Source organism: Cetorhinus maximus, chromosome 2 (assembly GCF_964194155.1).
Source record: "Cetorhinus maximus chromosome 2, sCetMax3.hap1.1, whole genome shotgun sequence".
Taxonomy (NCBI): Eukaryota; Metazoa; Chordata; class Chondrichthyes; order Lamniformes; family Cetorhinidae; genus Cetorhinus; species Cetorhinus maximus.
Window position 1 is genome coordinate 87,691,502 of NC_135880.1, and position 23,308 is coordinate 87,714,809.

At 40.6% G+C, this 23,308-nt stretch overlaps 1 protein-coding gene across 1 annotated transcript in view; it reads left to right on the top strand.

The window, feature by feature from the left end:
* The first annotated feature begins 673 nt into the window (after positions 1-673).
* LOC144691231 (uncharacterized) overlaps positions 674-23,308 on the top strand; it is a 341,534-nt gene continuing 318,899 nt past the window's right edge. Inside the window, exons 1-2 of the mRNA XM_078559280.1 lie at positions 674-713; positions 20,279-20,476. Of these exons, the coding sequence (XP_078415406.1) occupies positions 20,327-20,476 (150 nt within the window). The 5' untranslated portion in view covers positions 674-713; positions 20,279-20,326. The remainder of the gene's footprint in view (positions 714-20,278; positions 20,477-23,308) is intronic.

Consider the following 23,308-nt stretch of genomic DNA (forward strand, 5'->3'; position numbering starts at 1 on the left):
TAAGCGCTGATTAAAGTAAAGTGAATCCAGAGAATTCACAATCACAATTATTTTAGAATAATTAATTTTGTATAGTTTTTGTGATGAGTTCCAGTGGAGTGGCACCAGGAAATGTTTTCATAGTATAAGGAATGGCCTAATTCATTATTTCTACCAGAATAATTGCATATGACATAAAACGCCATTACTAAGGATTCAGGAAACTCTAGGCCATTTTGAAACAAAATGAAGGAAAAGTTACTAGTGATACACTGGAGCTCCATTGTGCATCATAAAATAGTAAGATGTAGGTTTCCATGCTTGCAATGGCCATCATGGGGGAGGGTTTTAGGCACTTCCTCATTTAGACAGCTGACCTTGGACTAATAATGGTAGAGATGTGGCATCAGATTCCCAAGCCCCCAGTCTCTCAGCTGAGGATTGAACACATACAAATCCATGAAGAGGAATAACTTTTTTTTTAAAGGTACCTATTGAAGCACACATACAAAAATTTCAACAATATTTAATGTGGATTTTATCCAGTGCACCCATCTGTGGCCCTTGGTAGGCTCGTTCCTTCAAGTACCATTGAGCCTTCATTAATGATCTATGCTGTCATAGTATATTGAATGAAGTGATACTTATAGCTGTTGTTTTTCCTTTTCTTGCTGTTTGGCAAATGGAGGCAAAAGACTGCAATTAGGAAGTTGGTTTCCCCAAGTGATAGCACAGTAAGTAAAAAGCCCAGTTAGACTGACAACTGTTGATCTTAAAGATCATTTTCTCTTACTGTAAGATAACGCTGACCTCTATTTGGCAACCCCCAACAGTGACAGATTAATCTGTCGTTTCATGGTGCAGTGCATTGTAGTATCCTGGAAGCTGTAGGCTTCAGGGTTGACACTGGTTGGTATTATGATCCTTGACAAAAGGTTAATGATTAAGGTAATATCACTCTATGACTGGTAAAGTAAATGTATAGCATGGATTTTTCTCTTCCACTAGAACTAAAACCCCATCATTCAATAGAAAAGTAAATTCAGGAGGAAAGGGAAAATCACATTAAAGCTCAAGTATTTAAGAAGTAACTTGAGATTATTGTGCGAATGAACTCTGGAATTTTAATTAAGGGATCATTACCTATGAGAAATTGTTCCCAGTCATTTCACTTCAAGTCTTTTCTGAAGGATTAGTTCATTAATCTAAATTAAGTATAACTTTATATCTTATTTGACTTTTAAAGATCTAAAGATAAGGTAATTTATCTTCTGTCAGATGGGATGATTGTAGTGTTAGACTGCAGAAATGTCTATTATTCAATTTTCTGACCCAGTGCTTCCCAAACTGTGGGTCACGATCTCCAGGGTCACAGAAATAGCAAATGGGATCGCAGACTCCCTCTCCTCTGAGACTGCGCCCTACACTGGCACTAAGGCCCAGGCAGCATTTGGCCTTTCCCTTGCCCTGCTCCTCTCTTGATCTCTCTCCAAGGCGTGGTGGAGTGGAGCAATGAACCCAGCGGGTAGGTGGGAGAACGATCTCATCTAGGTCTCAGACCCTGAATAAGAAGTTACCAGTCCCGCATTTGCACCAAGTGGGCTGGGCGAGGCTTCTGGGTTAATGGCCGCCATCTTTATAGAGGGCAATGTGCAGCAGGGTGCATGCGTGACTGCCATTTTATAGGGCGGCAATGTACAGCAGGGTGTTTGCATGGCAGCCATCTTTATAGACAGAAAAGTGCAGCATGGCACATGTACAGCCAGCCTGGGCCAGGAAGCAAAAGGAATAGGCCTTCAGAGTCTTCTGTCACTGGGGACTATGGAGATCTTGACTGAAACCTACATAAGTACATGAAATAATAACATTTTTACAATGTAGATTAAAATACATTTTATTATTTATATGATGAATTATATGTTGATCTATAATGTTAAAAACAATAATGATATACTGAATGTTACTATGCTCCTTTATTGCTGTTTTGTTTTTATGGCATCTGGGGTCATGTTAATTTTCAAATGTTAAAATGAGATCACAATGGAAAATAGTTTGGAAGGCTCTGTTCTAACCTCAGTTTTGTAAGAGCATACCATTAAAATTGCACTCCATTGTGTTGCTCTGCTGCAGTCTGAACCATTAGTAAATAATGAGATATAAGATGCCCTTGTATTAGTTGTAGATGACTACAAAAGTAATGCATTACTTAGTAAGAAGGACAACTATGGCATTAATAACTCGTGGAGGGCAGTATTTAGACAGAAAACTAATTATATGGTGAATAATACTTACTTGAACAGGGCTGTCCTTCATAAACAATTAAATATTCCATATATACAGCCAACAAGATACCAACCAAATTGCCAGATCAGTTAAGGTTTTGTTATTGTTAAATGATTTTAACATAGCACTTTACATCAACATCAAATTGTAGAATGAGGATTCCTCAATCCATGTAGGACCAGCAATGACATTAGGCTTTCCAGCCATTAGCGTGGACTGGATTCAAACAGGGATGCAAGTGTTTCAAATCTGACCTACAAGACTTCCCATCCCCAGTCCCCACACTGCCCCGCCCCCCCGCCCCCCACTCCACCCACTCCACAATCATTATGAACCTGGCTTTAAATAGCAGATGATTTGTACGATCTTAAATAACAGATTTTAGTGTAGCTTATGCAATTGTATATTTTTTGGGGTAGGGGTGGTGGTGGGGGCAAGAAATCACAGAATTACTTTGCTTTACATGTTGTATTTACTTGTTTGCTTTGGGAAACAAAAGATTAACCTAGACTTACATTATCTGCAATTATTTAATTATATTGTTGATGAATAATTGGATTGGGTGGAGTACAATCAACTTCTGGAATTTGTAATCCATGTTTTATGCTTGCCTGTACAGCTGTACTTGATTTGTTCTGTACAGTTTTTTTAAAATCTTAGATTAATTTTAATGCATTTTTACTTTCTATTTGTTGTTTATTATATAAATTAATCATTTACTAATAACTAGCAAACAGTTGTTTTTTTAAATTTCTCTGCTGCATCATGAATTCCTGGCTACTGCAGAAGTTTGTATTGTACACTGTAATAAAAATGACAGTTTGTATGTTCGAAACACATCAGATTTTTCATTTTATTTTTAGTATTACTCCTAACGATATGTATTCTGTGCCTTGTATATCTTATCAATCCAATGATATTACCAAAATGATGAACCTTAGCACATTTTCTTAAACTGAGTTAGAATTTTTGAGCAGAAATGGAAGCTCTGAAAAGCTGTCCATCTACTTGTATATACAAGTCTGAATTTTTTTGGTCAACATTATTTTAATGCTGGCACTAATAATAGTGTTAAAAATGAAACCCGATAGATAATCTAGGTCACAAACCCAAAGCTATTAAAAATATAGAATGGTTCCCTTCATTAAAAAGAAATTCCATTTCTTTACATTTGAATACGTAAGAGAAGAACCAAGCAAGGGCAATGCCGCCAAACCATACAATGGAAGCAAGGTGCTGGAGGCAGATATTGTGGTCAACCATGTCAATGGCTGTTCAGAGATCGTGGAGGACAAGGAGAAATAATGCATGCTAATCACAGTCACAGAGAATACAATTTACAACCTTAAGTATGGCTATATCAAAGCTCTAGCGGGTGGAAACCCAATTGGGAGGTTTCAATTGGGATTTACAGGAACAATGGACAGAGATTTGGGATGTGACAGCAATTCAAGGACTGAGGAGACTTGGTATTGTTAAGTGCAGGGCAGGATGCAGCAGAGACACAATATCACTTTTAGTCACAAAATAAGTCCATGTGCTCCTCAAACTTAAAGATGAGACTAGAAGGGTTTAAAGATTGTTGTTAGCGGAGAAAAGAAATCAAGGACAGTCTTTACTCTCCAGGTTGATCTTGGAGCAGTCAGTAGTTTTGGCAAATGTTAGTAAGGTCTGTGTACTTGATGTGGTGAAGCCAGTTCTGGTGGTGGATGGCAACACCAGATCTGTGCCCCTTGATGGCATTGATTGAAGATTGCTTCCAATATATGCTGCTAATTCCCAACTTAAACTGTTCAGCATCTCTCAACCTCGCCAGTGCTTCTGTGTTGCCAGACTGCTTGTTTGACATACAGATTAGTTACAATCCCTTCCAGTTAAGCCATCATTTTGAGTACCAAACAAAACCTCCATAGCCTTGCCATTGATTCAATCTCTCTCCCTATCACCCTCCAAGGTTACACAAAACCAGTCAAAATCTTGACATCCTGTTTGACACCAAACTGAGCTTTCAACCTCATATCCCCTCCATCCCAAAGACCCACCTCTTAATATGTTGCACATCTATCCCATGCTCCAGTCCATCTGCTGCTGAAACACTTATCCATTTGTCACCTCCAAGCGGGACTATTCCCAGGCTCTTCAGGCCAGCCTGCCATCCTCCATGCCATGTAACAATTAGCTCATCTGCAACTTTGCTGCCCATATCTGGTCCTGCACCAAACCACACTCATCAGTAATGTTCTTCCCCATCTTCCAATGCTTTCAATTTACAATTCTCATCCTCATGTTTGAAACCATGTCAGAAATGTGGAAAATTTACAGCACTGAAATAAGCCATTTGAACCATTATGTCTGTGCCAACCAAATTCCACTTTCCAACTCTTGGTCTGTAGCCCTGTAGGATATAGCACTTCAAGTGTATGTCCAAGTATTTTTTAAATGTGATGAGGGTTTCTGCCTCTACCACTCTTTTGGACAGTGAGTTCCATACCCTCACCACCCCTGGGTGAAAAATATTCTCTTCAAACCCCCCCAATCCTTCTACCAGTTACTGGCTATGGACCCCTCTGCTAGTGGAGGTAGGTCCTTCCTATCCACTTTCTGAAGGCTGACTATTTGGAAAGGCATTGGAAGAGGTGAGCAGAAATGAAGAGCTCAGCTGGCCGAGAAGAAGGCCTAGAGAAAACAGGCCAGCAAACCATGTTCCTTTTCAGCTTACTATCTTCCACTGCAGCAAATGCAGCAGAGATTACAATGCCAGAGTAGGTTTATTGAGCTTCACCAGGCAATGTTTAACATAGAGTCGACCACCATGGTACAAACCATTGTCTTACAAGATGGAAGACTGACCCCAGATTTTGATAAAGTAAATTGGGAGAAATTATTCTACTGGAATGCAAAAATAACCCCCAGAACTTCATTCTTCTATTACAAGCCATTGGGCAGAATTTTGCCCTGGTTGGTTGGGTGGGCGGGCCCCACCAGCTCGGGGGCGGGCCCCACCAGCTCGGCGGTGGGCAGGCAGCTGACCCCCACTGCCATTTTGAGTGGGCGGGCCAATTAAGGCCCGCCCAGCTGCCTGCCTGACGGGAAGTGCTATGCACTTCCTTTCCGGGGTGGGGTGGGGGTGGTGGGGGGGGTTAGAGGGGAGAGGGAATTCCCAACTGTCAAAGTGTGCTCTTTCGCGCATGAGCCCGAAAGAGTGCACTGCTCCCTGAGACTAAGTGCTGTCTCATGCTGTCACATGAGATGGGGGACATGTTAATAAGAAGCACTGAAACTTTATTAAAGTTTTTAAACACGAATATGAAACCTCATCCCGCCAGTGGATGAGGTTTCATGTTTTATCAGAAGCCGCTGGGGCTCCTGGCCTGCCCGCCAGCCTTAAGGTTGGACAGGCAGGGTCTTTAATGATCTTAATTATCCTGTCACTGGCCTCAATTGGCCATTGACAGGTCGGCGGGCAGATTGCTGATTTCGCTGTCCACCTGCCTTCCTAAAAATTTAAATGGACCGGGATGACGTCGGGGGTTCCTCCTGACATCATCCCGCGTCATTTTCCCGTCGACGAGTGGGCCCCACCCCCAAATCGCTGACTGGAAAATTCTGGACATTATCTCAGATGCCTCTCCTGTGTCTTCCACCCTCATATCCTGCATCATATGAAGAGCTCATGGACTTCTCTGTCACTATGATTGAGACCATGCAATCAGCTGCCTCTGCCACTTCCCTGCCTTCTCCTTGCCCAGCAGACAAAACTGTCTTTAAAGATCCCTCCTGCCCTAGCCCTAAACTCGCATCTTTCTCTAGTTTCTGTTACATCTCCTTGTGCCCTCCCTGACTTCATCTGGTCAAGATTCACTTCCTGCTCCTTCAACCCTATTACCACTAAACTGATCAGCAATTCCCTTCCTGTCTCTGATGTTAGCTGATATTGTTAATGGTTCTCTCTCTTAAGATACTCTCTCCCTCGCCTTCAGATCTGCTGTCATTACTTCTCTCCTCAAAAAAACCTTGATACTTCTAACCTTGCAGACTATCGCCCCATCTCCAACCTCCCTTTTCTCTCCAAAGTATTTGAAAATTCTATTGCCTCCTCAATCTGTGACCATCTTTCCTGGAACTCCATGTTTGAATGTCTCCATTCAGATATCTGCCCCTGCCTCAATACCTAAACTCTTATCAAAGTCACAAATGACATCCTTTGTGACTGTGACAAAGGTAAATTATCTGTCCTCTTCCTCCTCAACCTTGTCTGCTGCCTTCGACATGATTGCCTACAACATCTTCCTCCAATACCTCTCCACTATCATCTAGCTGTGTGGGACTGCACTCATCTGCTCCATTATCTAATCTTAACCTGAGTATCACTTGCAATAGCTTCGCTTCCAGCACCCAAAGAACCTCATAGCTCCCCAAGGAGCTATTCTTGGCCCCCTCCTGCTCCACATCAACATGCTGCCCCCTTATGACATCTTCTGAAAGCACAGCATGAGTTTCCAAATGAATGCTGATGAAACACAACTCTACCTCACCACTGCCACATTCCAACTTTCCACTCTCTCTAAATTGTTATACTGCTTATCTGAGATCCATCACTGGGTGAACAGAAATTTCCTCCAACTAAACATTGGGAAGACCAAAACCATTGTCTTTGATCCTCACCACAAACTCAATTTCCTAGCCATCGACTTCAACCCTGTTCCTGGCAATTGTCTCAGACTGAAGCAGACTGTTCTGATGAAAGGTCAATGACCTGAAATGTTGACTCTGTTTTTCTCTCCATAGATGGCGCCTGACATGCTGGGTATTTACAGCATTTTCTGTTTTACTTTAGACTGCTGGCAAATTGAGTGTCATACTTGACCCCAAGATGAGCTTCTAACCACATATCCGTGCCATCACAAGACTGCCTATTTTCACCTCCGTAACATTGCCTGACTCTGCCCCCATATGAGGTAATCTGCTGCTGAAGCCTTCATAAATGCTACTAGTTACCTCCAGACTTGACAATTCCAATACACTCCAGGCTGCCCTCCCACTTTATATACTCAGTAAATTTGAGGTCATTCAAATCTCTGCCTGTGTCCCAACTCTCTCTCTCAAGAACTACTTATCCATCACCCCTATGTCTCCTGACCTATATTGTCTCTTGATTAAGTAAAGCTTCAATTTTAATATTCTCTGCCTTGATAGCAAATTCCTCCATGGCTTCACATCTCCCTATTTCTGTAACCTCCTCCAACCCTACAATCCTCTGAGATATAAGCAGTTGTCCAATTCTGGCCTTTTGAGCATCCTTGATTTTAGCCATTTTGCTATTGGTGGCTGTTCCTTAAGCTGTGAAGTGCGATGCCCCATGTGCTTATGAGAAAAATAACTATATTTTACATTGAGGTGATAGACCCTTTAAGAACTAGGTTTCTCTGAAAACGGAGTTCTGATAAAGCATATTGCTTCCAGCAACTGATCATTTGACCAAGTTGCTTGGGAGATAAACAATAGAAAAAAGGTTAACTACCAAGTTAATTATAGGGGTGAGTAGATTGTGGTTCTGTTTCAAGCAGGGTTTTAGTTCTTGTAACAAGCTGAGTGCAGGAAATATTTCTTTCAAGCAGAGTTCAGTTGAAATTCTGTGTGCTGGCTAAAAGAGTTTAAACCTCTTGTTAACTGAAGGACTCCTAGTGAGTTGGACTTACAGGGATTGTCAAGCTGAGAAGAGAGAGAGTTTTAAGTGCAAAACTCCAGAGTGGAAGAATATTATGAATCAGGAGAGTCCTGACCCAAAGTGGCTATGTTTAAGATGCAAGTGATACCTATGTTGAATGGGGAGTCTACAACCATGGGAGTGTTGGAGATTTGAAGGAACAACCTTGCCATAAGTGAATGGAAGACCCAAGAAACCTGAACCCTTAGATCAAGTGGTTAATCTTTAAATTTCTGATAAGTATCTAACTTGAGTTATGGAGGTGAAGGGGGATATAAGTCAAATAGGTGTAGAAGGAAAGTTTGGCTTAGACGTTTAGCTTAGAAGTGTGGTTTAGAAGTTTGGTTTGGAGTATAAGTATTTTTATTGTCTTTAATGTAACTGACTATTTAAGGTAGTGTAGTTATTTGTATTCATGTTCTTTGATTTGGTGTAGTAAAATTCTTTTGTTTTAAGCTATGAAACTTATGGCTTTATTCGCTTAGTAAATACCTGGGCTTTTGGATTCTTAAAAAAAAAACTGAGCAGCTTACTGGTCTCTACCCAGATCCCAATATAAGGCCCAACCCTACAATTCCTTCCCTGAGACTTACCATCTTTCTTTCCAGCTTTAAGATGACCCTTAAAAACTACCTTTTTTGAGGATGACTTTAGTCTTCTGGACTAATATCTTGTTATGTGGCAGTCTGTCATGTTTTGTTTTATAACCCTTCTGTGAAGTGCCTTGAGATGTTAAAGGTCAGGTAAATCTACATGTTCCTCACAAAATCTACTCTGGAACAAGCAGTACTCCATGGTTTACAGGCTCTCTCAAAAAGTAACTCCACAAGGAGGAAAAATTATACCCATGCTAAACATTCTTGGTGGAATGATGACCCCAAAAAGACTGAGTTACATTTGAACAGTACCAAACTGGTCAACAGGGAGATTCACGCATGAAGAATAAATACAAAATTGAATTGTTAGTATATGTAATTGAATCTGTAGTATGAGGGCAGCTTTACAAGAACATGCCTGATGTTACAAATATAACAAAAGGTGTAGAGGAAACTCCTCCATAACCTGGTTCATCTAAAACCTGTGGTCCTGATGACATCCTAAACCATGCACTTATAACTGCGGCAAGTGAGTTTACACCAATGTTACAGTCCATTTTTCAACAATCCATAAACACGGGAACCACCCACTGACTGGCTAAGTTAATGTCTCTCCAATTTACAAGAAAGGACGCTTTAATGATCCAGCAAACTACCGACCTATTTTGCTTACCAGTGTTTGCTGTAAATTTTTAAAAATTAATTCATGGGATGCGGGCTTCGCTGGCTGGGCCAGCATTTATTGCCCATCCCTAGTTGCCCTTGAGGTGGTGGTGATGAGTTGCCTTCTTGAACCACCGCAGTCCATGTGGTGTAGGTACATACACAGTGCTGTTAGGGATCAAGTTCCAGGATTTTAACCCAGTGACAGTGAAGGAAAGGCAATATATTTCTAAGTCAGGATGGTGAGTGACTTGGAGGGGAACTTCTAGGTGGTGATGTTCCCATCTATATGCTGCCTTTGTCCTTCTAGATGGTAATGGTTGTGGGTTTGGAAGGTGCTGTCGAAGGAGCCTTGGTGAATTCCTGCAGTGCATCTTGTAGATGGTACACACTGCTGCCACTGTGCGTCGGTGGTGGAGGGAGTGAATGTTTGTGGATGTGGTGCCAATCATGTGGGTTGCTTTGTCCTGGACGGTGTCAAGCTTCTTGAGTCTTGGGGAAGCTGCATTCATCCAGACAAGTGAGGAGTATTCCATCACACTCCTGACTTGTGTCTTGTAGATGGTGGATAGGCTTTGGGGAGTCAGGAGGTGAGTTACTTGTCACACGATTCCTAGCCTCTGACCTGCTCTTGTAGCCACAGTATTTATATGGCTAGTTTAGTTCAGTTCCTGGTCAATGGTAACCCCCAGGATGTTGATAGTGGGGGATTCAGTGATGGAAAAGCCATTGAATGTAAAGGGGCGATGGTTGGATTCTCTCTTGTTGGAGATGGTCATTGCCTGACACTTGTGTGGCGTGAATGTTATTTGCCACTTGTCAGCCCAAGCCTGGATATTGTCCAGGTTTTGCTGCATTTGGACATGGACTGCTTCAGTATCTGAGGAGTCGCAAATGGTACTGAACATTGCGCAATCATCAGCGAACATCCCCACTTCTGACCTTATGATGGAAGGTCATTGGTGAAGCAGCTGAAGATGGTTGGGCCGAGGACACTACCCCGAGGAACTCCTGCAGTGATGTCCTGGAGCTGAGATGACTGACCTCCAACAACCACAACCATCTTCCTTTGTGCTAGGTGTTACTAGAACCCATCATTGACAGCTAATGAATCATTTTGAAGTGCAGAATATCCCTTCGATGAACAGCATGCCTTTCATAAAGCTAGATCAACAGAATTGCAACTCATTATCATCCACAATCTGACCTATAATCTTGACAATTGCATCACCACAGATCTAGCTATTTTAGATTTTTCCAAGACTATTGACCATGCACCGCACGCAAAGCTACTGGATAAACAAGATCATTAAAAAGTTCAAAGAAAACTAAGCAATGGATAATAACATTTCTTATCAAACAGCAAAAGAGTCAGAGTGAATGGGAAAGCCTCAAACTGGAAGCCAGTCTTAAGCAGTGTGCGCCAACATCTAAGGTCCACACTTGTTTCTCCTCTTTATAAATGACATCCAGGATAAAATATTAAGCCAGATCAGACTCTTCCAGATGACTGCCTAGTCTACAGAGCCATTATCGAAGCAGCAGATGAGGTAGCCTTTAGGAAGATCTAAATTATCTCATCAAATGGGCCGATATATGGGGAATGAAATTCAATGTAGAGAAATATAACATCATGTGAATCAGCAATACTCGATGTTCATCAGTACCCAGCTACACAATCATGATTCCCCCCTTGAAGCTACTAAAGAATGTTGTTACCTAGGAATCCGCAGCCAAAATAAAGTAGAATGTACGAATTCAACAAGCAGCCTCTAAAGCATCCAAAATTTGGAATGAACAATTAAATATTTCTAAGTAGCACATTAAGCCCAAAAGTGACCAAGTTCGAAGAGTTCATAATCAACAGCTCCAATTCTATACACCCCAACATGCTTCTTTTGCCAACTCCTTTCTCCCCAAGAATAATTAAGGACTGGAACAATCCTCCACAAACCTTAATCTCCATGCCCTTTAAGGTCTCATTTAAGGAAAATCCACTGAGCTTAATTAATGTGACCATCGACCACACTCATTGTTCACCTGTTGTGAAAATTCCCTGGTGGAAGACTACAGAGAGAAACTGTATAACAAGTTAGAAATACAAGTTGTTGTTGAGTTGGTAACAAAAGAGCATAAATTTAAGGCAAACACCAAAAGAACCAAGAGGGTTAAATATTTCTTTTTGACACAGAAAGATGTTAGGAGTCGGCATGTCCCACCAAAAACAATGATGAAAACATTTTTCCTCGCACTGTCATTAAAACCACAGTAGCAAGGAAGTAACCTCGCCCCGGAACAGCGGTATCTACTTCATACTGCATCTGGTCACTGAGCAACACGGGTCACGGGGTGGCTAGTAAGCCACTAAAGTCGGGTTGAGCCAGGCGAGTGAGTCGCACGGTGGGTGTACAAACTTGGTGAGATATTTTACATACGTCGCAAATAACAGTAAATCTTGGCGCCCTTGATGGACGATTGCTTCAACTTCGACTCGTTATTTGAAGAATATCTTATTAACTAGATTAAAGAGCAGAATTGTTGCAACACCTTAAACAAAGTAAAATAAACTTCTAAAATGTGCAAAGTTAATGGTGTTTGGTTGCGATGTGTAGAGTAATTCGCTTTAATGATTCAGAAGAAAAAACATTCTCTGGACAAATGTAACCCATTTGTAGCTTAGTTTAAGTGAATTTTTGAACATTTTAAAGCAACATGTACACCACAACTGGGCGCTATGTGTGGTAATATCGACGACTATAAATGTTTTGCATGTCAATGTTTTTCCTCCGATATGAATAATATTATTCGTGCAGGTATAACCAAAACTAGCTTAGTGCGTGTAAAGAGCATCCCACTTAGACTGAGAGGATAGAACCAATGAAAACAAACCAAAATATACTTTCTAATCTATCCAAACAATCCACGAGCTGGCATCGAATCTGCAGTCTTAATTAATATACATTAGCAAGCAATTCTTGGAGAAGGGTGACGGGGAGGGGACAGTGTACCATTTACCATGTCATGCACAGGCACCATAATGGTAATTTTGATGTGCTTTATTTTGTTCTTTTTCTTTATAAGCCCGTTTTCGTAAAGTTGACCCTCAGTTGTTATGTGATCATTATTATACATTTGTTAATTTAACATAAGTAACAATATCACCTTGATATTCCAGGTAGAGTAGATATTTGAGAAGAGGAAAGCTATCATCAGATAGAGCTACCAACTGAAAAGGTTGGCAGAAAACAAAAATTACTTAATATTAGGTCATCCTACTCTCCCTTTTCACCACCTTGCTACACTTCTGCTGTTAGCCCTATGAGCTGATGTGGCATGAAATCACCAAAAGGGTGCTACTCACCATTTCTCTGCAGGCTGCAATGTAACTAACCAAAGATAACGCTGCTTTTGTAACTACAATACTATATCTGCAGCTAAGTAAAGGTAATGTTTCAAAGTACTGTATGGATTTAGCAGGTCTAACTTCTCAAATATCTATTCCACCTGCAACATCAAGAGCATAAGGTGATAAAACCAGTAGCTGAAATAAAATAAAAAACTAAACCTTTTTTTCTTGGCTGCTCAATAAATTTAAAGATATGGCCAAGTAAGAATATTCTCTCTGGATTTTAAGAAGCTAAGACTCACCTTGTCTAAAACATAGAAGCTAAAAGTATCCAGCAGAAAGCAGAGTTTTTTTTTTGGGCTGACATCGCCTGTTCAACCATTGCCAGCAAAGTCAGATTAAGGAGTTATCCTTCAAATGCTTAATGGCTGTTGTGTTTCTCTGCAAATGCAATAGCAAAATGTTTCAATAGATCCCTGAAAGACGTGAAAAGATGCTTATATAAATTATAAATAAAAACAGAAAATGCTGGCATCTGGTAAGGCAGCATCTGCGAAATAGAGTTAACATTTCAGGTTGATGACCTTTTCTCAGAAATCCTGTTTTTGGGCTAGATTTTGTGGTCAGCTATAAAGCAATATCTCTCACTGCTGACCGTGAAGAAAGCTATCCACAAAGATCTAGTGTGCTCTGTGGCACAGTTCCCCTTTCATGATAGCAGTTTGAATCTGTTGCTAAGACACAAGATTTCCAGGTATGCAACAACATTGACATCAGCAAGCAAAGTGGAACAGCCAATCACATTGAAATATTCTTATAGACAGCAGACCAGCAAGTTTAATGCGATTTGTCCTTCACTTTTAGCTTAAACTTTCAGATAGCAAAATAAATGATTGTAATTGGATTTAGTTAGAAGCTAAAATAGCAATTAAAAAACTTGGAAAAAAATGTACAAATTATTATTCTAATGGAGAAATTGGGCATTCCATACATATAAAATTAGCTTTTCAGGGCCAATGAAGGTGTTTAGCAGTAATTATTAAGTTAGTATGCCATTAAAAAGCTGCATCTCATTCAACATGATATAACTTTTTTGAGGGCTTTTACTGTGTGACTAATTGCATAAGAGTGTAAGTTTTTGTGAATTCATTGATTGCTTAAGAATTGCACTCTCAAGGAACCTCAACAATGCACCTTCTGAAGTAGCATTAAATCACTAACAGCAGCTTCTGGATTTTTGCATAATTCTGTGGATGTGCAGATTCTAAAGATGCTGTCAGTTTCAGTGGAGTAATGATGGTGAATTCTGATCTGTCACCGTTACCACTGAAATGCAGGCCATTAAGTTTAATTTTTCTCTATACTTCACAATTTTAGTATGAGTTTTCTAAATTGGTTTGCTATCTAGTGATTGTTGTTTTATATAACAAAAAGCTAGGATCTACTTTAGAAAAATTTAGAGGCATCTAGAAAACTTGAAGAAAATGTGTATTCCTAAGAATATAGTTTTCTTTTGTTTTCTTTTCAAATATTAGCCACCTAATCTAGTTGGTCCGGCATCTCTTCTGGTCCATAGGTTAACTGCAGTGATTGGTATGAAGATATTGGCCCACAATTTGCTCTCAAAGTAATGGTGATGCTAACAATGTTCAGCATCAGTTATGCACAAATTCAACAGGAACTTATGAGGAGAGACAGCTGGAAACCCAAACATTACTGTAGGAGATGGCCTGCTCCCATTAGTTTCATGAAAATGGCATCTCGCTGTCTGCCTTACCATTGAAATGCATTAAATGACATAACATTTCTCAATTTGCAACAGTAGATACAAACTAAACTTGTCACGGTCTTGGCCATTTCCAACCAAATGTCCTTTTAACAATGTGAAAAATGTTAATTATTACCTGTCTGGCACTGAAAGTTAACTATTATTGGTATTGTTAGAGATTTTACAAATGTAAAATTTAATTTGTTTTCCTTTTCCTTTCTGTCATTTTTTCCCCTCTCTTAATCCAGCCTTTCTTTCAATCACTTTACCTGATTTGGAATTGAGTTCACCCATTCTAACTTTACACTTCCTTCTTATTCATTGTTCACTTCACCATCCTTAAATATGATTGGTTATGGAGGTAACTTGTTGCTTGCTGCACTTACTCAATCCCCAGATGCCTGGTTTCCCTCACTGCAACATTATCAGGTTGTACTTTCAGCAACTTGCCATGCAAAAAAAAAACTTAACAGGCAAGGTTAAGCCTGGCTAGTGGCAGACAGCATTATGTGCCATGCCATAGCAAATTAGGCCCTATTATTCATTGTCTGGGAAATGAGGTGGAGTGGAAGATAATGAACATACAGAGTCATTTACTCTGTCTGCCCAATTTTCTCAAATATGGCCGTGGTAGGATAGCAAATGTTTCAATTTTTTTTTTTGAAGAATAAAATCTTGGCATGGCATTCAGATGTTATCAAATACTTGAATTCTTTGGTATTGATGATGCACTTTGTGTTCTTTAATAGGTTCGCACCTTGCAACATCTAACTAAATGCTTAGTAATTTTGTTTAATAAACTGGATTAAAAAGAGTCAGATTTACATTCCTGTGAATTCAATAGATTAACCATTATCATGACTTTATTGCTCACCTAGGAGGGATGCAAATGTATCTCTGATACAAAATATAGCCTTTGTCTCAGCATTACTGTGGTTGCATTATATTTTTCATTCCTGTTATATATCTAATTGTGTGACCTGATTGAGATGCATGCAAGATTTTTTCCTCCATTACACTGATGAGGAGGTAATCTGCTTTTAGTGCTGTTGGTTGAGTAATAACTATGGGCCAGATACCAGGATAGCTCCCCTCTCCTTTGGATAGTACAATGGATCTTTGTCAACTGTGGCTTAGTGGGTAACTTCTCACCTCTGAGTCAGAAGTTTATGGGTTCAAGTTTTACTCTTAATACTTGAACGCAAGATCAAGGTTGAGACTCCGGTGCAACACTGAGTGTTTAGAGAAATGTCTTTGTGCACTGTGGTTTGTCATAGTCATGTGACCTTTCAGGTCATCTTTTGTTAATAAAGGATTTAGGGCAGTAGCCATTTTATTCACCATATGGAACATGGCGTCAGAAGTGGGATAGTCATGTGATCTCTAAGGTCATCTTTTGTTAATTAAGTGTTCAGGGTAGTGGCCATTTTATCCACTACATGGAACATGATGTCAGGAGTGTGAAGCTGAAGTTGAATGGACTTCCATAGCTGGAAGAGAAAAAGCAGATGGAAAAAAAAGAGAACAATTAAAAATTCAATCTGCAACTTTGTACAGAACATCAACTACTGGGTGAGTCAGTATGCCTTTCAATATTCCAGTACTGCTCTTATGGAGATGAAGGGAGATTTGAGAGTGAATTGGAAATTCTTCCAGTCTCAATGGCAGAATTATGAGATTGCAACAGAGTTGAACAAGAAACCTGAACAAATAAGAGTAGCAACTAAAGGATGCTACAGGCTGTATTGCACCCTAGATGTCACTGAGGAGCAGGAAAGGCAGCCTCGTGAAATTTTGGAGGCCTTGAAGGCCCACCTTGAATTCTCTACTAATGTTATTTATGAACACTGTGTGTTTGACATCAGAGTTCAGGAAGAGAGGGAGAATATTGATCAATATGTGACTGTACTGAGACGTCAAGCTGAACCATGTGAGTTTGAGAAATTGAAGGATGATCTCACCAAAGAGTTGTTTTAGAAACAAGATATCCCACCGTGAGAGTGCATTTGCTGAGAGAAGAGAAACTTACTCTTGGGATCCCATGGTACTACTTCAAAGAAGAGCAGGGGAATTATCTCCAGTGTCATGGCCAATATTTATCCGTTAATCAATATGACAAAAACAGATTATCTGGTCATTGTCACAATGATATTTGTGGGATTTGTTGTGTGAAAATTGGCTACTACATTTCCTATGTTACAACAGTGACTACACTTCAAAAGTGCTTCATTTAGTCCTCTAGATATTTAGGCGAGCATTCCACTAGCCTACATTAATTGGGATAGACATAGAGTTAAGGGCTTGGATGGAGTGGATTTCTTGAAATGTGTACAGGAGAACTTTTTAGGTCAATATGTAGAGGGTCCAACAAGGGACGGTGCTGGACCTAATTCTGGGGAATGAAGCCAGACAGGTGACTGAGGTGGTGGTGGGCGAGCATTTTAGCGATAGCGACCACAACATGGTACAGTTTAAGTTTGTTATGGAAAAAGAAATCGGCAAGTTGCAAAAAAATGTTTTTGATTGGGGGAGAGTGGATTTTAGTAAAATAAGGCAGGATCTGGCCAAGGTAGACTGGGAACAGTTACTTGTGGGGAAATCTACAGAGGAACAGTGGGGGGTGTTCAAACAGGAAATGGGGATGGTACAGGCTCAACATGTTCCCTCTCGGGTGATAGCAAAGAGTAACAAGCCCAGAGAACTATGGATGACCAGAGATATTCAGGTTACGATGAGAAGGAAAAGAGAGGCTTTAAGCAGGTACAAGGGAAGCAAATCAGCAGAGGCATTAGTGGAGTACAGACAGTGCAGGGTGGAGCTTAAGAAAGCCATTAGGAGAGCAAAGAGGGAATATGAGAATGCTCTGGCTAGTAAAAGTTGAGAAAATCCCAAGGTATTCTATAAGACTATCAATGGGAAGAGGATAACCAGGGGAAGAGTAGGGCCCATAAGGGACCAAGGGGGCAATCTATGGGTGGAGCCAGAGGACATCGCTAGAGTGTTGAATGAATACTTCATGTCCGTCTTCACCCAAGAGAATGAGGATGAAGGTATCGAACTCGGGGAGGGAGACTGTGAGGTTCTTAAGCAAATTGATATAGGGAATGACAAGGTATTGGAGGTGTTGGCAGGCTTTAAAGTGGACAAATCTCCAGGTCCGGATGGTTTGTGTCCCAGACTGCTGAGGGAGGCAAGGGAGAAGATCGCAGGGACTCTGACCCAAATTTTTAATTCCTCTCTGGCCACAGGGGAGGTGCCAGAGGACCGGAGAACAGCTAATGTGGTTCTGCTATTTAAGAAAGGTTGTAGAGATAAGCCAGGGAACTACAGGCCAGTGAGTCTCACATTAGTGGTAGGGAAACTATTGGAGAAAATTCTGAAGGAGAGTATCTATCTCCACTTGGAGAGGCAAGGTTTGATCAGGGATAGTCAGCATGGCTTTGTCAGAGGGAGGTCATGCCTAACAAATTTGATTGAATTTTTTGAGGAGGTGACCAGGTGTGTAGATGAGGGTAGTGCAGTTGATGTAGTTTATATGGATTTCAGTAAAGCCTTTGACAAGGTCCCACATGGGAGACTTATAAAGAAGGCAAATGCACATGGGATACAGGGTAATTTGATAAGGTGGATTCAAAATTGGCTTAGTTGTAGGAGACAGAGGTTGATGACAGAGGGATGCTTTAGTGACTAGAAGGCAGTGTCCAGTGGCGTACTAAAGGGATCTGTGCTGGGTCCCCTATTATTTGTCATTTATATAAATGACATAGATGACTATGTAGGGGGTAGGATTAGTAAGTTTGCGGATGACACAAAGATTGGCCGGGTGGTTAACAGTGAGGTAGAGTGTCTTGGGCTACAGGAAGATATAGACGGGATGGTCAAATGGGCAGATAAGCGGCAGATGGAATTTAACCCTGAAAAGTGTGAGGTGATACACTTTGGAAGGAGTAATTTGACAAGGAAGTATTCAATGAATGGCATGGCACTAGGAAGTTCTGAGGAACAAAGGGACCTTGGCATGTGTGTCCATTGATCTCTGAAGGCAGAGGGACATGTTAGTGGGGTGGTGAAAAAGGCACATGGGACACTTGCCTTTATCAATCGAGGCATAGATTACAAAAGTAGGGAGGTCATGTTGGAGTTGTATAGAACCATGTTGAAGCCACAGCTGGAGTACTGTGTGCAGTTCTGGTCGCCACATTATAGGAAGGATGTGATTGCACTGGAGAGGGTGCAGAGGAGATTCACCAGGATGTTGCCTTGTGATGAAACATTTAGTTATGAAGAGAAGTTGGATAGACTTGGGTTGTTTTCATTGGAGCAGAGAAGACTGAGGGGTGACCTGATCGAGGTGTACAAGATTATGAGGGGCATGGACAGGGTGGATAGGGAGCAGCTGTTCCCCTTAGTTGAAGGGTCACTCACGAGGGGACATAAGTTCAAGGTGAGGGGCAGGAAGTTTATGGGGGATGTGAGGAAAAACTTTTTTACCCAGAGGGTGGTGATGGTCTGGAATACGCTACCTGGGAGGGTGGTGGAGGTGGGTTACCTCACACCTGGATGAACACTTGGCACGTCATAACATTCAAGGCTATGGGCCAAGTGCTGGTAAATGGGATTAGGTAGGTAGGTCAGGTGTTTCTCACAAGTCGGTGCAGACTCGATGGGCCGAAGGGCCTCTTCTGCTGTGGTTCTGTGATTTGAGATGTCCTTTAGCCATGAAAGGCACAAGCCTTTCTTTTATGTTCATCTGGGGGAAGATGAGGACTCTGTTTAACATCACGAATGGAAGATTTTACCTCCAACAGTCCTTAATACTGTGCTGAAGTGCCAGACTAGATGAAGTGTTCAGGTCTCTGGAATGAGGTTTGTGCACATTGCCCTTTGATCAGAAAAATGCTATCACTTGCCAAGGCTGGCATTTAAGGACACAGTATTTAGGTATGAACAGTGGCTCCAATGCACTTCTCTATATTGTGACAGCAGAACACGCATTAGATTAAAGGGATCTGATTATTGTGCTAGAATATTTAGAGTATTATTTAGTTGCTGGACACCCACTTTTGTCAGTCAATACAGTTGGAGAGTCTTTAGATCTGATGACTTAATATTGTGACTTCTTTGTGCTGTTTTTCGATTCAGATGAGTAGAAATGCCATGCATAAAATGTTTGCATATCAAAGAAATATAATTATCTGTCAGATTCAATATATATAAAACATCTTTCCCATAGCTCCATGTTTGAATCTCTACAATCAGTCACAGCACTCAAACAGCTCTAAAATGACAAATGTCATTCTTTGTCCTTGTGGCGCACAATGCTTCACCCCTTTTGAACTCTGTGACCTTTGACACGATTAACCACATCATCCTCCTCCAATGCTTGGCTCAGTAGAACTTCACTCCTCAGTTCGACTTTTACTTATTCAATCGATTCCAAAGCTTCTCCAACAATAGTTCTTCCTCATCCAGATTATATGCAGACACGAGGTCATCTTCCACAAGTACACTGGTGTTATTTCGTGCTATTAAGAAAAGGCAAATCTAAGTGTGTATGGAGAGCAGGAGAGATGTTTAGTTTGGTCTTGTACATTGAAGGATGTGGTGGAGGAGAAATTGAGAACAGGTGCTGACGGGAGATGTAGAGATGCACTAATACTCCTCTTGTGAGATCATTAAACCTCTTTCTACATTGAGCGTAGGTCCTAAGGTGATGCTTTTGGCACTAACCTCAGCCACACCTGAGCCAACCAGCTTTCTGTAAAATTGGAACAAGGTCAGGTACTTGACCGTAGTTACTAGGAGATGCCTCTGAAGTGAAATGCTTATGTGATTTTGTGTGTTGGTTTCCCTGACATTTTTTATATAAATGTAATTAAGATACACATGTATTTGCCTTTACATTGAATTATGAGAATTTACTTTTTTAAAAACAGGCAAGTTGCTCAAAGCAGATTACTCCCTCCACCATATCATTGGTTTCTATGGAGAAATCCATGAAGGAGGTTGAATCCTTACATAGAACAGATGAACCAGCATGGACTGTATTACAGAAAACTACACATGTTCAGAGGTGCAGGAAAGTTGAAGAATTGAAGGAGGAACTAGAGAGAATAAAGAGAAGAGTCAGCTTTGTAAGTATTAAAGACTCCTTACTAAGAAATTCTTCAGTGTTCTATTTATTTGGTAATCATATTCTTTCTGACAATGATAATAGTATACAAAGAAAACTTTCTTCTTTGTTTTCCTGCATAGGCCAGGGAGATCCGATATTTGAACCCTGATTTAAGATGAATTAGTTGATTTTGCCCTGTACGTACGTACGTACGTGCATGTGTGTTAACTACATGTCCCATAAACAACTAACAACAGCTTAGTGAGATGAAAGCATTATGGTTGCTGTCAGCATATCCTGCAATCACCTGTATTATTCTGTATTGTGGCCCATGACCACTTTTTTGTTCACTGAATGGAATCATTTATGATTCATATTTGCCACACAGATTTTGCTAGGTACCTTACTGGCTTTGTGGTTTCCATCAATGAAGTCCGGCACTTTGGAGAGCAAGCAGTCTAGAACTGCTCTCTCAAGTTCAAGGAACACAAACTTGGACATGCATGGCGCACGTAGCTTAACCATCTACTGCTAGATCTGGCTGGATCACACCAAGCACTATAGGGTACAAACGTCCTGGAGCGCAAATATATCCCTGGCTTTTTTTCTGCAACACCGGTTATCTCCTTAAAACCTTTCCCATCTCCTGCACCCTGACCTTCAACAACACATGTGAGGGGGCTGTTGATATTTTTCTCTCTCATGTTGTAATCATCAATTCTACTGCCAGATCCCCCCTCCACCTAGCACACCAGGCCAAATCTCCCCCAAGCTTCCTGCTGCCCTATTTCTGAACCCACAGCTTTCTCTAGTTTCTCATCTATCACCGCTCACACATATTCTAAATTCACCTTACCCACAAGACGAATCTCCCACTTACTTAAGCACATTTCTATTAAATTCTCGACCACACAACTTCCCTTCCTCATCTCCTTGGTAGCTGACACAGAAAATGGTCCCTTGGCTACTATCCTCTGCCATTCAAAACTGGCATCATCAGCCCTGCTCAAAAACTCACTCTGACTCCTCAGTTTTTGCAAACCTCTGCCTTCTGAAAACTCCCTTCTGTCTCAAAGTCCTTGAATGTGTTATAGTCTTCCAAATCAGTATCATCTTTCCTGCAGCTCCATGTTTGAATCTCTACTGTTATGAGCCCCGTAGAGAGCAATAACCTTTAAAAATGAAATCCAAGCTTCCAGTTAATAGCTGAATGGATGACTGTTATGGCACAACAGATGGTAAATGCTGAGCTGTTCAAGTTCCAGAGGGAAACTTGAGACAACTGTCACAACTAATTTTCAATTTGTATGTTTCAAGATGTGGGCTTTGAATTCAGTAATAATAAGACCAATAAGTCCTAAGAGGTTTTTTATAAAACTAAATTAAACATTTATTAATAAAAGAAAAAAATTGTAAGCACATACATATATCTACAAATTACTGCTACAATAATTTTTAAATCCCCTAGTTAATCTGATTCCCAGTTACACCTTCATTAAGGCACTGTAAAATGCACAGATTTTAAAAGACCCAGGCAAAGTAAACGATACCCTGAACTGTTGAATGCAAAGTGAGTTTGTTTAACTTCAGTCCCTGAAGGCAGCAGTTTGAGGCATAGATGCTGAAGGCTTTTCACACTATTTGAATCCTAGACTAGCTGTCCTTACACACAGCCTTCGCTCCTTTATACATATTTTCCCCTTTGAATGCAAATTCCCATTGTTTCACTATGCCTTTGGATTTTATCTTTCTGATTAAAAAAAATCTCTCGTAGCACTAAGTTTTATCAGTAATCTTTGGGAAAAATAAACATACTTTTTCTAAACTTCATCTGGCTAAGTGACACGTTTCATCCCCTCTTTTGAAAACAACCTAGTCTGGTTTATTTAAAAATGCAAATGTTCCCTTGACACCTATGTTTCTAAACTTCCCCATGTTTACCTAATTAATATTTCAAACCTAAATTCTCTTCTTACATCAAAGCACCCAGACTAGCTGCCTCTAATTCAATTAAGTCTCACATACAAACACAGGCACATATAGACACATAGACACATCCCACTATTATTCTCATAATTCTCATAATGTTATTGGAATTTATTGTAAAATAGTTATATCTTCCTGACAATGACATGGCAAGACACTTTTAAAAATGTTTGCTATAACAACAGACTAAATGTGCTATTGACTAAGCACTATTTGTGTAAACAACTTATATACTTTAAACTGCAGAACAGAACTTTTAACACAACTGAGAAAACCCACAACCAGGTATACATTACGCTGTCCTTTAAGGAGACATTCCATTCTCCCGGAACCAGTCCAAGCTGATGCCTAGCTCCCAAGGCTTTATTTCTGTTCCTTTCCTTTATCAGCCTGGGAACTTTTAATCTCAGAGCTGTCTTTCACAGTGAAGTTTTTTTCCCCCCATTTGTCTTCTGGTGCAAGCAAGGCGAATCCTCCAGCCTTGTTTTAACTCCTCATGAATTTGGTCTTTCCAATTGGAGCAAGAGCACCCACCCACATTCCTGCATGGTGAACCGCAGCATCTTACTGCCTATAACTGTTCTCCCTCTCCTGGCAGACTAACTTTGTGTGAGATTTCAGGTATATCTTAGAAACCCTTCCCTTCTTAAAGTCCATTTCCATGGCAACGCAAATTCATGTAACAGTTAGGGTTTAAATTCCACTTACGGTCAATTTTTAAAGCTCTTCCTCTCATATAGATGCAAATTTGTTTCACTGCTAATGGCTTCACCTTCCAAGATGTGCCATAGTAAATCTTCCTTCTCATGATGATTACGTTTCACCGTGTTTCCATGTGCCTGGTTAGACAATTGTATCCTCGGTC